Source organism: Centroberyx affinis, unplaced genomic scaffold, assembly GCF_046629955.1.
Source record: "Centroberyx affinis isolate AG114_WGS23_722 - 3 ecotype Tasmania unplaced genomic scaffold, CSIRO-AGI_Caff_v1 ptg005250l_1, whole genome shotgun sequence".
NCBI classification, from domain to species: Eukaryota; Metazoa; Chordata; class Actinopteri; order Beryciformes; family Berycidae; genus Centroberyx; species Centroberyx affinis.
In genome coordinates, this window is record NW_027282614.1 from 60,769 (window position 1) to 77,376 (window position 16,608).

Below are 16,608 nucleotides of genomic sequence, written 5' to 3' on the forward strand. Positions count from 1 at the left end.
GCAGGGCAAATAGTTTCACCGTCCTGAGAAAAGACAGTTTCCTCCAGACAGTGGCATCCTGGCAATTTTTGGTCTTGTGGCTTCTGTCTGACAAAGCCAGACTAGCACTTAACTGGGAGGCCAGGTCACATGTCCAGACAGCAAAGCGGCAGTTGGTAAGATTAAAAACATCCAGAGAAGTCAGAGTGAGCCCACGCACATCTCTTTTCCAGGTGCTGAGTCGAAATAGCCTAGTTACTTCATGCAAATTCAAAAAGACTCGCAAACAATGTGACAGCTCACAATAATTATTCTATATTAAAAAAAATATACAACGTTTCGAGCCCTCACAGGCTCTTCGTCAGGTAGGTTTTGCAATGAATCAGACAGGTTCAGGTGTTCCTCACTTACAGAATGGATATAGGTCCCACCCATAGGTGTGATCATGGACAAACCAATGAAATCTCCACAAAGAAAGAAAAAATAGAAAAAAATACAAAGAAAAAAAATATATATATATACACAGTATATAACCCGGAAATCCTGATTAACCATTGTTAGAAAAAAACCCAATTAATTTTTTTTATCTTTTTTGTCTTTTTGACATTAGGCTACTATTCTTCCTTTTTGATTCACTTTTTCGATAATGAGATAATTTCTTCACATATATATTGCTGTTGTTGTTTTTGTTTTCCTTTTTTGGGGGGAGGGGAAAAAACTTACATCTATTACCAGTGAATCATGAGATTGTAGTACCCATTAGAACTTTCCAACAGGCCACATGTATATAAATAAATAGGCCCATCTTTATACTGTAAATGCTTTTGATATATATAGTATGCTACCTACTTAGGTGAATTATACTCAAATATAAATTAACTGGGTTTTTTCTAATGATGGTTAATCAGGATTTCCGGGTTATATATATATATATTTTTTTTTCAGTTTTTCCTTTCTTTGTAGAGATTTCATTGGTTTTTCCATGATCACACCTATGGGTGGGACCTATATCCATTCTATAAACGAGGAACACCTACCTGATGAAGAGCCTGTGAGGGCTCGAAACGTATTTTTTTTAATGTAGAATAAAGTAAGCAAAATACTGGGAGCTGCCACAGTGTTGTGAGTCTTTTTGAATTTGCAAGATTTAAAACATCACTAGTCCAGTTACTTTAATCACCAAGGAAAATAAATCTACAGGTATTGACACCGGGTATACCGCCTGTCACCACTAGAGGGTCTAAGCGCTATCAAAGTCAGCGGCACTACAATGACAGTGAAGCTTCAAATTCCTCTCCAAACTCACGTGTGTTAACGGCATTTGTAACCGGTAACACTTTTTAATCAGAGGTTTATAACACTGCTCAACACTCAGAGAGTTAATGTGAGTGAAGGGCAGATTCTGGCCCTTCTTTAGGCTCCCATTGGATTGTACTGGACACATTACTGTCACTAGGTAAGGACAAATATCTGATCTGATATCTGATATTAGTGATCAGTATGTTGTTAGTGTGTCCAATTATCATTTAGTAGCCTAACCTGAACACGGAAGCTCTGTGTTTTTATTTTACAAAATACAAAATAACAGTATTCCTGGTGTGGACTCCGAGACCACCTTCATTCCCAATCATTTTGGTTTGATTTTTACTTTATTAATCCCCGAAGGGTATAGCTGTCTTTCCTCTGGTTGGGTGCAGGCCAGCTATGGAGCAGGTAGTATCCTGCCTGAGACTTGCTATCTTGCTTAATACTTCGGCATGTATGGCCACATGTGGGATTGAACCCACGCCCTCCGGTTGCGTGATGACGTCACCAAACACTAGGACAGCCTTACACCCAACAATGCATCATAAGAGAAAAAAAAATATATATAGGCTACATCTGTATATTTATGGCAAAAGATTTAGTTCTCTAATGTTGAATAAAACCCAACCATGATGACAAATGTTTTTAACATAGAACAGTCAGAGCAGGCAGGGGGCTAAATGTATGGGAGGGAAGGAATAGAGCAAAAAATACCTACCCTGTTTTGAAAGAAAGATGCATGGAAATGTGCCGTTGTGGCTGATATGGATATTAAGCTTATTTCCTCTGAGCTGGGGTTGTGCAAATAAACTTTTTCCATTTTTGGCATGCCAACAGGCCTGGGGACAGAGAGAGAGACACAAACACTGATGCCAGAAACAACAGCATATAATAGTAGATAAGGCCACAGTATAGGCTAGTACACAGCACTGAAACATAGACTAACAGACTAGGGACATATGACATTTTATATGACATAATGATAAAGACAGGTATTGAGGATGATGTTATTGATTAGGAATTGCAATCATATCTGGCCCAGGGCAGTGCCAACACGTCCAACATCTAACCACAATCTCAGACCCTATTGATGGCTGAAATTTATCAACAAAATATCACATACCAATATCACATTTTATGCAATCGAATAAACTACAGCATTATAATTCAAATAAATGCATTGATGTTTCCTTATGTGCGATTGATTTTATTTAATGTGGAACTCTACAGGCAAGAACATTTTCTGCCTGATCTTTCTGAAATGGATTTGAGCTACTGGAAACGGTGCTTTGCATTTAATGCAAACTTCGAATTCTGACCTTTGTCACATGTCATCCCTCTCTCTCTCTCTCTCTCTCTCTCTCTCTCCTAATCTTTCCTGTCTATCCCTCCTTTAAAGCTGTCATAACAAAGGCAAAAATCCCAATATACAGTATACTGTATATATAATGTTTCTTTGCTTTTCCTACTTACTTAGGAGGTCTGAGATTGTAAAATCTTGATAAGGGCAAAGCTCTTTTACAGGGTTTTTTTTTTTTTACGATGGGAAAAACCCAGCAGATAAATACAATCTATGCTAGACTGATAATGCCTATAGCGACACACACCCTCTGCAAATGCTGCACACTGATCTTTGCTGGATTCGTTGCCTCATGAGAAAGGGAACAACCATTCATGTGTCACATGCTGACTGCTGCCATGATGCAAATGGAAGTACGGCTGAGTATTAGATGCAGAAGTTTGCATGTCAAATTTCGAGATCGAAAAAAATCCCGATATTGATTCCAACCATATCGCCCAGCCCTACAGTTGACCAATCTCAACCCAGAGATCACTTCCAGGTAAACGTCTCTGGAATGCACATGGTGGGTTCAAGTCACTTACAAAAAAGATAAAGCATAGAAGGGCTGGGCAATATATCGATATTATATCGATATCGTGATATGAGACTAGATATCGTCTTAGATTTTTGGATATCGTAATATCGTGATATGGCATAAGTGTCTTTTCCTGGTTTTAAAGGCTGCATTACAGTAAAGTGATGTCATTTTCTGAACTTACCAGACTGTTGTAGCTGTTCTATTATTTGCCTTTACCCACTTAGTCATTATATCCACATTACTGATGATTATTTATCAAAAATCTCATTGTGTAAATATTTTGTGAAAGCACCAATAGTCATCCCTACAATATTGTCGCAATATCGATATCGAGGTATTTGGTCAAAAATATCGTGATATTTGATTTTGTCCATATCGCCCAGCCCTACTTACAACTGAACATTTAGCCCACTTCGTAGAAAATACAGAGATATATATCGTGTATCGCCATTCAGCCTAAAAATACCGAGATATGATTTTTGGTACATATCGCCCAGCCCTAATCGTGATATGGCATAAGTGTCTTTTCCTGGTTTTAAAGGCTGCATTACAGTAAAGTGATGTCATTTTCTGAACTTACCAGACTGTTCTAGCTGTTCTATTATTTGCCTTTACACACTTAGTCATTATATCCATTCTACTGATGATTAATTATCAAAAATCTCATTGTGTAAATATTTTGTGAAAGCACCAATAGTCATCCCTACAATATTGTCGCAATATCGATATCGAGGTATTTGGTCAAAAATATCGTGATGTTTGATTTTGTCCATATCACCCAGCCCTAAAGCATAGGGTAAATAATGAATAGCTGCAGTAACACTGGGAGCGTGGAGCAGCACCGGTGGTGAAATACGATCGCGGGGAAAACCAAGTCCATGCAAGCGCTATGCAAATCACCAGACGTGTACTCACTGTTCGTGGAAGTCGAGCATGGGCGGCTCGAAGCGGATGGGCCTGCTGTTCCCCCGCTGGAGAGGCAGACTAGTGGGCGACAGACAGAGTGACATCAGCAACACAGCAGAGGACAGGCTATAGCCCATGTTACTGCTACAGCGCTCACACACTGTCACAACACACATCACCTCAGGAAAGCTTGGAACACGGGAGTGAGTGTGTGTCGGTGTGGGGGTGTGTAGGTGTGTGCCACGGCAACAGGAAACTTGTTAAACCTGCTCTGGGCAACAACAGGTAAAGCGTCCATTGCATTCGTTGCATTCATATCTTTAATGTGCACTTTTTGCTATTGCCTAATCAGTCATATTAAAGAGTGACAGAGGTTTGGAACAACAAGTCTGCAGGTTTTAATTCCAACCAGTCACTACAGCAGCTCATTCCTCTGATTATTTCCGGCCTGGCTTCTCCTTGAGTGCGGTGGACTACTTCAGATTTGTTATGAGCTGCAGTAGTGTTTGGTTTAAATCAAATCCTGCACACCGCTGGACCTCCATGAACCACGGCTGAGAAACAGAATGAAAATCCCAGTTTAGGTAGACAGAAAGTCTGTAAGCTATCATTCTAGTTGATTATAAAAACGAAGGCTGGTATTGAACAAACACATTGGCAATCATGATCAGTCTATCGCTAGAAAGCCTCAAAGGTTAAAATTGTGCAAAGCTGTTTCAAGGGCAATAAGACAGCGGTTCTCAACGTGGGGTCCGGGGACCACCAGGGGTCCTTGAGGGGGTTCCAGAGGGTCCCCAGCAAATCGATGAATTGTTAAACTTCACAGTTACTTCATTTATAAGAAGTTAACACAATTAGAGAATGTAGAAGAATGACTGTTTTGATCATAGTTTTTCTGTTATCCCTCTACCTACAATACAGATAGTCATGGAATTCTGGACAAAATCATATCTGACAATAAAAATATTCTCAGATTTGGGTCCAAGAGACAAAATCTCATCAAATGGGGGTCTGTGGCCCTAATGTGGACTAAATTAGGGGTCCTTGATATGAAAAAGGTTGAGAATCACCGCAATAAGACAACTGACCTCAAATACATATCTGATTTCTTTATTTTTAGTCGAATTAACAACATCATAAATATGTAAATTACAATGTACAGCTTTGTTAAACACCCGACAGTATCCTGACAGCATCCAGACAGTGTCGCCAAGACACAAAACGGGAACAAATCATCTTTCAGTGGCTGTAAACTTTATTTGGTGCTCTTTTCCCCCAATACTTTTCACTCTCTTCTCCCTTTTCCCAATGAAATGAGTATCTACATTTTAACTATATTTAATAAAACGTTATGTTCTATGAATTATTTTCATCATCTGATCAGTTCTGACAACAGTATCCGTGTATTTGGTGGAACAGGCCAACTGGACCAAACAACTAGTCTGCAGAACTACTTTCAAGTTTAAGCATAGCAGTACACTGTAGTGAGTAGCAATGACAGCTATAGCTATAGTCTTTATTTGCTGTGTACAATTACACAAAATATTTGATACATTGAGAAAAAGGTAATTTTTCCTTGTGGTCAAAGAATTTTATGCAATGGCTTCTCAAAGTCTGCATCCCATAAACATCAGATCTTTTATCTTCTATACAGGTTCAGAATTAACATTAAAAGCTATGGAAAAAAGGAGCTGGAATTGTCCTGTAAGTTGTTCTTTTGTACTCGACCCGAAATGACACCCAGTCTTGCAAGATCCTCCTCTTTTCTCCTATAAGAGGTGTACCTCCGTCCTAAGCCTTTTTTTCAACCTAAGACAGGCTGCTATAGGTGCCAGAATTGCACCCATTGCAAGAACATTATAGGGGGAAACAGTTTCACACACCCATGGACGGGTAAGAGAGTTTTCATTAGAGACAGAATCAGCTGTACCACCACGGATACAATTTTTTATTTAAAATTTATGTGGAATGGGGTATATTGGAAAAAGCATGAGACCACTTAAAACAAGACTGGGTGAACATAAGAGTGCCATTAGGTGGAATGATAGAGACTACAGAAAATGTGAAATTAAAATAGGAGAACAATTTAACCAAATCAAAAAAGTGTCATCTTAATAAACAATGCATCAAGTGAGAATCCTAAGAACACGGTTTTCAGCACCACAACATTATAACTTTGACCAAAACAGGGTGGAATGTGGAACTAAAACTAAAGTTAATCCTCAGCACCATCTACTTGAAGTTACATAGATACAAATGAGTAGAAGTTTCTGTGTCCAAACCCTCGGGGAATGGAGAACATTTGGGACAAAGGATCTTGACAAATGTGAGATATGAGTTATGATCCCTGCGCTTCTCAACACTGAAACGGCTTCAGAGTTCACACCAAAGCTTATCCATGACTTGCAGTGGCATCACTACTCTGTATGTTGACTCCAAAATTGATTCCCTAAACAAACATTCACAGTAATAGAACGTTATTTTATTAATAACGCACTTTCCTCACCGAGTACCAATTAAAATGCCTGTCATGTTGTGCTGCCAGTTGGAATAATGGCGTTAAGATGGAAGGTGAGAAACATTATTGTTTGCCCACAACAATTTATAAATGCAAGGTTATCTTACATGCCCAGTAATCAGGTATAGCATTTTCTCTTACTTTTGGGTAATTTTTCCACCGTGAAGAGAAATACCAAAATCCATCAGCAGTTTTGTACACTTTAAGAGTTTCACCAAATACTGAGACATGAAAGGCGCATACAAATGCATTCTGAAATACTCTGTAGAGGTCAACTGAACCTTTCACTGTTTTACCTGCAATTCAAACAATTATGAACAATCAATACAATATAATGCCTTCAGAAAGCGCTGAACACCCTTGACATTTTTACACATTTTCAGGACAGACTGCATTCAAAACAGATTCAGTTAGGATTTTTCATTACCGTCCTATACAAAATAACCCATATTGTCAGAGTAGATTTTTTAATTTGACAACTTTTTACAAATTAATTAAAAATGAAGGGCTGAAATATTTTGAGTTAATAAATATTTGACCTCTTTACAGTGACTAGAATTGAGTACATCTAAACTGCTCTGAATGTCCTTGAGATGTCTCTACAATTTGTTAAGAGTCCACCTGTGGCTAAATCAATTGACTGGACATAATTTAAAAGTAAGGTTCCAGATGACAGTGCATCTCAGAGCAGAAACTCCACCATAAAGTCTAAAGGCTGATTTATGGTCAGGCATTCGACACCTTTGATAAGTGTCGCTCGACAGAAATGACGTATTTTCAACAGAAAAAAGTGTCTCTCCACACTTTCCTTTCATGTCACGCACCTAGAGAATTTTGTTATGTACCGCAATGTGATTGGGTAGTCACATTGCGTCACACTAACATCGCCATGGAGATTGTAGTTTTCACTGAACTGAACGTCCTTATTGATATTTTGGTCTGTAACTTTTTCGTCCTTGTTTAACTGGTTTAATTAGTTTAGCTTAGCTCGTAGCAAATATGGAGGGTATAGATGAAAGACTGGAAGAACAAGTTAGACAGTATCGCCACCTGTATGATTCTTCAATGAAAGAATACAAAGATGCGCAGATGGCATTAACGTCGTGGAAAGAGATTTCCGATACTCTGTAGTAGTGTTTGGTTTAAATCAAATCCTGCACACTGTTGGACCTCCATGAACCACGACTGAGAAACAGAATGAAAATCCCAGTTTAGGTAGACAGAAAGTCTGTAAGCTATCATTCTAATAGATTATAAAAACGAAGGCTGGTATTGAACAAACACATTGACAATCATGATCAGTCTATCACTAGAAAGCCTCAAAGGTTAAAATTGTGCACAGCTGTTTCGAGGGCAATAAGACAGTGGTTCTCAACCCGGGACCACCAGGGGTCCTTGAGGGGGTTCCAGGGGGTCCCCCGCAAATCGATGAATTGTTAAACTTCACAATTACTTCATTTACAAGAAGTTAACACAATTAGAGAATGTAGAAGAATGAATATCAGTATGTTGGACTGCAAATGTCGGTGGAAAAATCTATGGGACAGGAAGGCTATGCTTACTGTCCTTGCTATCTTTATTGGTCAGACGAAAATGTTACAGTAGGCTAAACAATAACAATAATAACTCGGTGGTCGAGAAGATTATTCTGTATCATGGAAATTTAATGTTACTTGGCTTGTGCCTGAACAGTCAAATGAACCTAAGGATACATCACAAATATAGATATAAAACAAACAAGCTGTCAGAAGGATAGCTATACACCGATCGGGATGATATAATTTGACTAAACAAGCCGGCTGGAGGATAGCGTCTGGTTACCATGGAGACGACTGAAACCTTTCACCGAGGCATAAATTACAAACGTCGCGGCGGCTCTTTATTTTCTGTCAAAGGTGTCGAGCCCTACCATAAATCAGCCTTAAGGAACAGTCCATAGAATTCAATTTCTAAAGAGCACGGTAGGCTCCATAATTAAAAAATGTGGAACTAGCCAGGCTCTTCCTAGAGCTTGTAGTCCGATCTAAATGAACACCACGGACCAACTCGGCAGCATGAACGGGCTTGTTGGCCTGACGTGTCACATTCTTCACACACACCAGCCCCCACTGCATGAGCGCCTGTGACAGATCTAAAATATCACATGCTTGCTTGCTTGCGTTGCCGTGTTTTCTGACATTTTCTAACATCTTGTGGTCAACTCTGCGTCTCGTCTCCCGGTTTGATTTAGTGGACGGACATAGCATGTCGTTTGCTCTTTAGGCAAGTGGTGTGATCAGACAGATGCTTTGCCTAGAGATGTTTGACCTTGTCTTTATACGTTTGTTTTTAAAAATGTCACCACTTCAGAGATATTTTGTGTAGATTGTTGACGAAAAATGTCATTTGAATCTGTTAGGTATTCAGTCTGTAACACAAAATGTAGAAAAAGTCAAGGGGGTTCAAATGACAGGACTTTATTGGAATATATACGGGACACCTCATTCAATTGTATGACGTCAATCCAATTTCTAGAGCAGTTCCTCAGAAAATGCAGGTTGACTGGAAGCCACAGAAATTCCTTCAAAGGTAGACCTTACTTTTCTGATCAGACTGCAAGAAGACACGTGCATTAAGCATTATACTATGATTAGGCATCAGTTAAAGCCAAGTCACAGTATTTTGTGAAGACACTCTGGAGGTTGTAGCAGAGGGCGGGGAGGTGTGAAGTAGCCTAACCTTCTATCTGGAGGAAACGAGGGCTTGATAAGTGTTGCAACCAAACAACAACCAACCACAAGTCATTTCCTGTTCTAGACGCACGAAAACACTCAGTTCTGCATACGAAGCAATGGTAGCTATGGGACTTCTACCATCAAAGATCAGATCTGGGGTTAATAGATATCTGCTGCACTTCAAGCCGTTAGTGGGATGTGTTAACTATTAAGCAAACAAGTCAATTGAGTCAAAGTCAAATTGATCTTTATTGTCCCTGAGGGAGAATTTCTGTTGACCAGTGCCAACACATGGACACACAATTAACATGAAGACAAAACTACAAAAAAAATGTCGCATACAGCCAAAGATTTCTGGTCAAACAGAGGGGGGGAAAAAAACTTTTCAACTTAACAACACATCTGGAAATCCTAATCCCACTATGTGCAGTCTGTAATATTCCAAGAATATAGCTTGGTTTAAGACTACATCTATTAGTTAAGTGCCTAACATGATTATCTTGTAGAATGAAAGTAGTAGTACCATTTGTGTTGGAGGTAAAGTGAATTGAATTATGACTGACATGACATTTACCAATGATAACAAAAGATGACTGTCTACCATTCAGTTGATAACAAGAGACACAGCCTATGCAAATTAGGCTATTCAGGTGGCGGAGGGGAATCTATTATCCCACAAAACTAAAGCAGTAATATGCTTACCAGAGCAACTAATAATCATCTGCAGGCCAGTCACTGGACATTAACCCTTATTATCACATAACAGCTAACAGTGTTGCTAGATAGCTTTACTAAAAATACATCTACCCAGATCCAGAGGCATTTACTGAGTGAAGTAACTGCATTGAATTTCCCAGTGAAAAGAAGTGAGGAGTGTGAGGAAACTAGCCTAATTCATTCTGAAAACAACCAATAACATGAATGGTATCATATGTGGATTTTATGTCATTGTTGACACTCAACTGCTGGTATAGAAAGCAGAGAAACCAAATTAATAAATACTTGAATGACAAAAAAAAAAAAAAAAAGAAGGCAGAGAAACCTAAAACACTGATGCTGAGTTGCATCTTGTGTTATACTCATCGTTTCAGTTGCAAAGTTTTGCCAGTTTCAGTCATAGTTATGTATGTAATGCAGGTTGGATTTCTAAATATTTTATCATAGAAAAAAACACATTACTTCTATAAATAATTATTTGCATTTTAGAGCAGAATTTGTCTAAATTAAAACATGTTTTGAATTCTACTTGACACACGGCTGTCACGGTAGTTAAAGACAAGTAATTAATCCTATTGAAATTAAATGCACTGAGTCTACTATATGTGTAGATTCAGAGCACTCCAATAGGGCACAGGGCATTGCCCAAGAGCCTGAAAATGTTGCCCTACGTCTCAGTCTCATTTATGGACAGAAAGTCATGGGTCAAATGTTTCAGTTCCTGACAGACAATGTTCCCCACAGGCTGCATTCACAGTCTGGCTAAACTAGGCTTGCGTAGTTTAACTTGTTTTAAGATGGGAGTCCCCGAGCTTTCCTTCAGGCCACGGCCACAGTCATTCGATCCCTTAGCCACGCTGTTTGCAATAGGATAGCACAGACTATAATCTGGAAGACTGACTGGATGAAACCCAGAGCACAGCAGGCAGACTAACTGGCTCTAGGAATCTGAAGCACGAGGAAGCAAATGCTTAATAACACTGACACCCTCGCACACCTCCATGTCAACAACATACTATTTGCAATAATGGCTAGGTTAACACCAGGAGAGGTCGTGTCAGTCCCTTCAAGTGTCCTCATGGTACCTTAAACTGTTTGTTTTTTTTGCAGTAATTACTCTTTCAACAGACCTCATTCCCCCTCTGAAGCAGATGCAGTTTTAATTAAATGAACCAATCACAACACGGCTCAAAGAAAGCCTAGTGCTCTTCCCTCTTCGAGGAAAAAGGGCATCCAGTCAGCCACGGCCACGTTGGAAATAAGACAAGGTGTGGCACTATCAGGGCATATTCCACTGGCATAAAGCCTTTACAAAGCAAAGCACAGCTGGCCTAAACAGTGGCAGGTGATGGTGGGAATTCAACATCATTTTCAGTCTCAGGAGCAACATTAGCCTACTTATGTGTTATGTGTAGATAGAACAGGACAACGCACACATTACAATACATCAGACAGCATAATAATCATAGGAAACATTTTCAAAAATCCGGTGTACTTTTCCAGTGTTCCTGCTACATTCATTCAGTTAGCATTCAATTCAGCGGCTACAAGATTGTTACTGCCACTCCTGTGAGATTTTACAGTTTGGTAAAGTGTCAATCACATAAGCGGAGTTGTTTTCATCCACTTCTATTCCACGCATAACCAATTCACAAAAAGCATATCTTTTTCTGAGCAGAGGGTGGAACTAGAGCAACGCAGAGACTCAGATTCGGCTGAAGTTGCAGCGAAAGAATGAATTAAACTCAATCAATTGCCAGGGTTAAAAAAAAAAAAAGGTAAGAATGATTTGTAAATTCTATTTGACCAAGATCTACGACCTACATCCAAAAGGAGATATTCTAAAGTCTTACCTTTTGTGGTGATATGAATTTATGTCAGCCTCTGTCTGTAAAACAAATAAGAGACATCATGAGACACAAACAACGAAGAGTGACAACAAGAATTAAAGGCATGTAAAGTAAATGCACGTCTAAACTGTCTCACTGGTGCCGTTATGGAGGTGTACATGCATATGTATCCACTTGGGCCTGTAATTCACTTCAGTATGGTGACTGAGGTTACTAGTGCCGATACACAGTGTAAAGCAACCAAGCCGGTCGGGGGGGGGGGAACATCCATATTCCTTTCATTTAGTGCACAGCTATCTCCCCACTCATACGAGGATCCACAGCTTGTCAGGAGCTGGTTTAGGATTCGAGAGCCATCCGTTAATAATGGAAAGACAGGGTCTGCTGAATGATGCCTTCAGCAGGTCAGCTGAAGTCAATTCACACTATAGACTCAGGTTCAATGAGAACTGAGGAGGGGGAAGCAACAGTATTGTATGACCGCCTACTGTCGCTATGCTAAAAAGGCTCATCTCAGATGTCAAGTGTGCCTGGCTGATGATTATTTGAAATCAATATGTGCTTTCTGACAGCTTTTTTTTTTCATTTTTATTTATTTATGTGACTCAAGACCATGATCACACGGTATGGAGCACAAACAGAACATACAATAATAACAAAACACACACACGGCATGGCTGAAGTACAACAACTGTTACTTAAACAAAGGAAGGCCATTCTTCAAAAAGGCACCTAATTTACAAATAACTTTTGGCTTACCTGACTGTAATAACAAAATCTATTTAAACATAGATGGGCGGTTTAAATAATACTTTGGCAAATACCTTTCTCTATAATTCATTATGCTTACATTCTTACATTCAAACAGAATATGATACTCATCTCCCAAGCGGTTGTCATTACAAAGGTTGCAAATCCTCTGGTTTCTATCCAGCCCTTTATATCTTCCATTACATCTTACATTATTCGACTGAGTTTAGTTCCTTTACCTTCTATCAGCCTCCCCCAGTAGCCAAAAATTCTCTTTTTAACTGTGACACAGAGTGGGTATCTTCCCAGCTCCCCATAGACCATATTATTGCAGGTTGTCATTTAACTTTTAGGGTGTACTTAAGAAATTTGAGGTGTAGTTTAGTTTAGTTTTAGGGTGAACAACACCAGAATTCCCAAGGTATTGTGTTGTAGGTGTTGTTCACCCTAAAGTTACAAATAGCCTGTCTATACTTTGGATTTTCATACAGCTCTTGTTTAAATTCTACATAAATATCACATGATGTCATACTTCTGAGCTCACTTTGCCACTTTTCCTTGAACTGATCTTTCAGGCTCTGTTCAGCAGTTAGTTTCAACCAGCTGATGTTGTTACACTTTTGTGTGAGCCAGAGGTAAGACAAACCACAGTCATCCAGTATCGGCTTAACCTGCGAGACCCATGGCGACGCATATACACCCCAATTATGCAGGCTGAGCAAACAGTTGTACATTATCCGACTGAGTTTAGTTTCTTTACCTTCTATCAGCCTCCCCCAGTAGCCAGTAATTCTCTTTTTAACTGTGACACAGAGTGGGTATCTTCCCAGCTCCCCATAAACCATATTATTGCAGGTTGTCATTTTAACTTTTAGGGTGTACTTAAGAAATTTGAGGTGTAGTTTTGCCAATATATCAAACCCCCACACTTCACATGCATACAACAAAAAGATCTAGTGTGATATCTACAAGTAAATCAAATTTTCTACATTGACAAGAGAAGAGGCAAGCCAGTACTGGTTGTCCATGCGCCAGACCAAACTTCACCCAGCTTTACTTTGCGCTTTTGTAGTGTTCACAGTTCAGGCTTCTCACTTCCTTTTACTCCTGCTCTGTTAAGCTAAAAGAGGCCTGGGGCATGTTTTAGGATGCGTTGGGTTCACGCCAAGCATGTTTCGGAGCGGTTAATTCAAACTCTGGAGCGCTCACTGTGATAACAATGCCACTCGAGATTATTTGAAATTATTTGGTGGCACCAAATAACTGCACCGAGACACCTGACCATGCGGGTCTCTGAATATCTGTGACATTAGGCAAAAAAGAAAACAATGGAACAAGGAGGCAAAACACCATAGCATCACAGCTGAATCAAAGTGACTGCAAAAACACCTCTCCATATGCTAATGTGACTAGCTGGGCCAGTTCTACCCAAAACCCTCACCACAAACTTTGCTAACGCTTTTGTTTATACCGTAAGTCCTGCCTTGGACAGCACTTCTCACCAGTCACTACGGTCGCCTGTGGTTACATCTCTCCTCATTTCAAGCCTCTCAGCTAAGAAAGCTTTTTTTTTTTTCTGCCTGAAAGTAGGTCCGATGAAATGGAGCACAGTAAGATGCTAAGAAAGCAAGTTGTATTCAACATAAAGACACACGAATGAGGCAGACCTAATGGTAATGCACTTTCCACTTTTCTAATCCTCCTGCACTGTCTTTTCTTTTCTCTTTCGATTTCACTTGATTTGAACTGCACTAGTTTACCTTTTAAGTCATTTATCTTGTGGTTCTCTTGTCTGTACTTTTGCACTTTTTAATTGTAGATTTTTTACCTTTACTGTATTTTTTATTACTCTGTAAAGCACTTTGAATTGCCTCAGTGTATGAAATGTGCTATACAAATAAAGCTGCCTTGTCTTGCCTAATAAAAGCTTGTTTCAAAATTTAGAAATTACAAGTAAAATGTACAACATGTACGCAATCCCTCTAGCTACAGGTTACAACCAGAATTTCAAAAGGAATAGATGTTGAAAACGGGCTTAACACCATGGCCAGTGTGACAGTGGATACAGAGGTTTTAACGCCACTGAAATGCCCTTGGCACGCAATAGTCTTGCTGTCAACAACCAGCTAAAGATAAGAGTCTAGCAGAGGAAAAGAGAGGTAGATGTACAGCGGATGTTGATCTGAACTTCACTCCCACTGACACAGACCTGATAGTTTATCATTCATGTGTGGTTTATTGAAGAGAAACGAGAAGGCAGAGGTCTCATCTTACCTGTAGGAGGCCTTCATCGCCAAAGTGAAACACCTCTAAAATTGTGTCTGTCTGAATGAAAGCTGTGGACAAAGAGTTATCAACAGTCAAGTCCAGTGGGAAAAAAACAGATGGCATAGACTACATACATTACAACTGCTTCAGCCCTTGTAACAGAAAACGCCCCCTTGATCTGACCACATAAGTGTAAACCAATATATTCAAAAAGAACATTCATTATTGCATATTTTAACATTAGACTTGTCCAACAACATAGCTTGGGGAGGCAAAGTCGGGTCAAAGTCGTATTTCCTGCACTACTAACAGGAAGAATGACTAACAGGCTTTGATGAACCTGATGCAGGCAAACTGCGTTGTTCTCAAAAGGAACTGTTGCTCTTCATTCCACTGCTGTAACTTTGGTTCACTACGTTCCCACAAATAATTTGTCTCACAGTCACAGCAGACTTAGACTTGTCATTACAAACACTACAACCTTCTCTGTAAACACATGACAAGTCAATGTATTGCTAGTGTCCCAAGTCAGCTAACGTTACCTGAATTGATTGCAGTTACCATAACATTAACGTTATTCACCATAAAAACGTGCAATTTTGTCATTTACCAAACAAACCAAATAGCTAGCAATACTAGCTAGCCAAATCCTCGTTTAACAGGTGGACTTGACAGCTGAACATGTTTTACAAGCAGCAGTGTAAGTGGAGGAGCTAGGTAGCTAAGCTAACTGTCCTGGTTGGACTTCAACTCAATTTCAACTAATGCTTGCTCACTAGCTAGCCACTCACAACAAGAGTGACTACTAAGCTAACAGCCCGAGTAAATAAGAGAATACCAGGATGCAAAGCTCACCACTTGACCACAGTCATCGTTCGACAATAGGAGAACCATTATCAAATCGCTCTGAAGTAACTGTCTTTGTCACTAAAGTAGAAGCTAGCTATCAATTTCCAAACTAAGCACTATCAAGCTAGGCTAACTTCCAAGCGAGCGCTAACGGCTAGCAACACAACACACAGCTGAAGTTGTGCGGCACATACTGTGGGTGAAATGAGCGCTGTGTAAACACTAACCTTGTTTGTTTGCCTGAGCCGCTTGAAATAGTGCAAGACATAAAATCCGAGTCAATAGGAAACATCTCCATTTCGCTCTTGCAAACTTTGGGAAACTCGGTACTGTGTGAGGCTGCGCCATTCTTCATCTCACTGTGCGGAGCGGCGTGTTCAACATGACAGAACAGTGTGACGAGCAGCTGTAGCGGAACAACTGAGCCACCCTGACAGCGCATTGCTATGGACGAGCCCACAGCCACAGGTCGCGTAAACATCAGCCGATGAGGTGTCGGGTTATGCCGAATTCTGCATCCCCGCCGAGAATGGCACATCCCCACCTCGCAACTTTATTCCTCTATGAACCAAATGGTTTTATCAGCGTATATTTTTTGTGCCGTTTTGGCTCGACAGGGTGAATATAGTTTGGCAGACTTTGGCATTTTTCCGCATTTAAAAACACCGACGAGTTCGCCCTCAGAAATATTGACAGATACATTTCAGACCAAATCGTATCAAGGAAATGCTACTTCTACTGAGTCCAATAAAACATTAATGACTCTAAACGTTCATAAACTATACACGTCAGATCATTTCTCATCATAACACCCACAAAGAAGATTATATCGTTTTTAAACAGTACGTTGCCGTAGAAATCAGGTGGGGATG

At 39.8% G+C, this 16,608-nt stretch overlaps 1 protein-coding gene across 2 annotated transcripts in view; it reads right to left on the reverse strand.

Moving 5' to 3' along the window:
- Nucleotides 1-16,126, reverse strand: part of LOC139667024 (transmembrane protein 131-like) — a 52,639-nt gene extending 36,513 nt beyond the window's left edge. For both annotated transcript variants that reach the window (XM_071546403.1, XM_071546402.1), the window contains exons 1-5: nucleotides 15,964-16,126; nucleotides 14,894-14,955; nucleotides 11,873-11,907; nucleotides 4,080-4,148; nucleotides 2,003-2,123 (exon numbers count right to left, since the gene is read on the reverse strand). In XM_071546403.1, coding sequence (XP_071402504.1) covers nucleotides 2,003-2,123; nucleotides 4,080-4,148; nucleotides 11,873-11,907; nucleotides 14,894-14,955; nucleotides 15,964-16,084 — 408 coding nt within the window. In that variant the 5' untranslated portion in view covers nucleotides 16,085-16,126. The remainder of the gene's footprint in view (nucleotides 1-2,002; nucleotides 2,124-4,079; nucleotides 4,149-11,872; nucleotides 11,908-14,893; nucleotides 14,956-15,963) is intronic.
- Nucleotides 16,127-16,608: the final 482 nt, after the last annotated feature.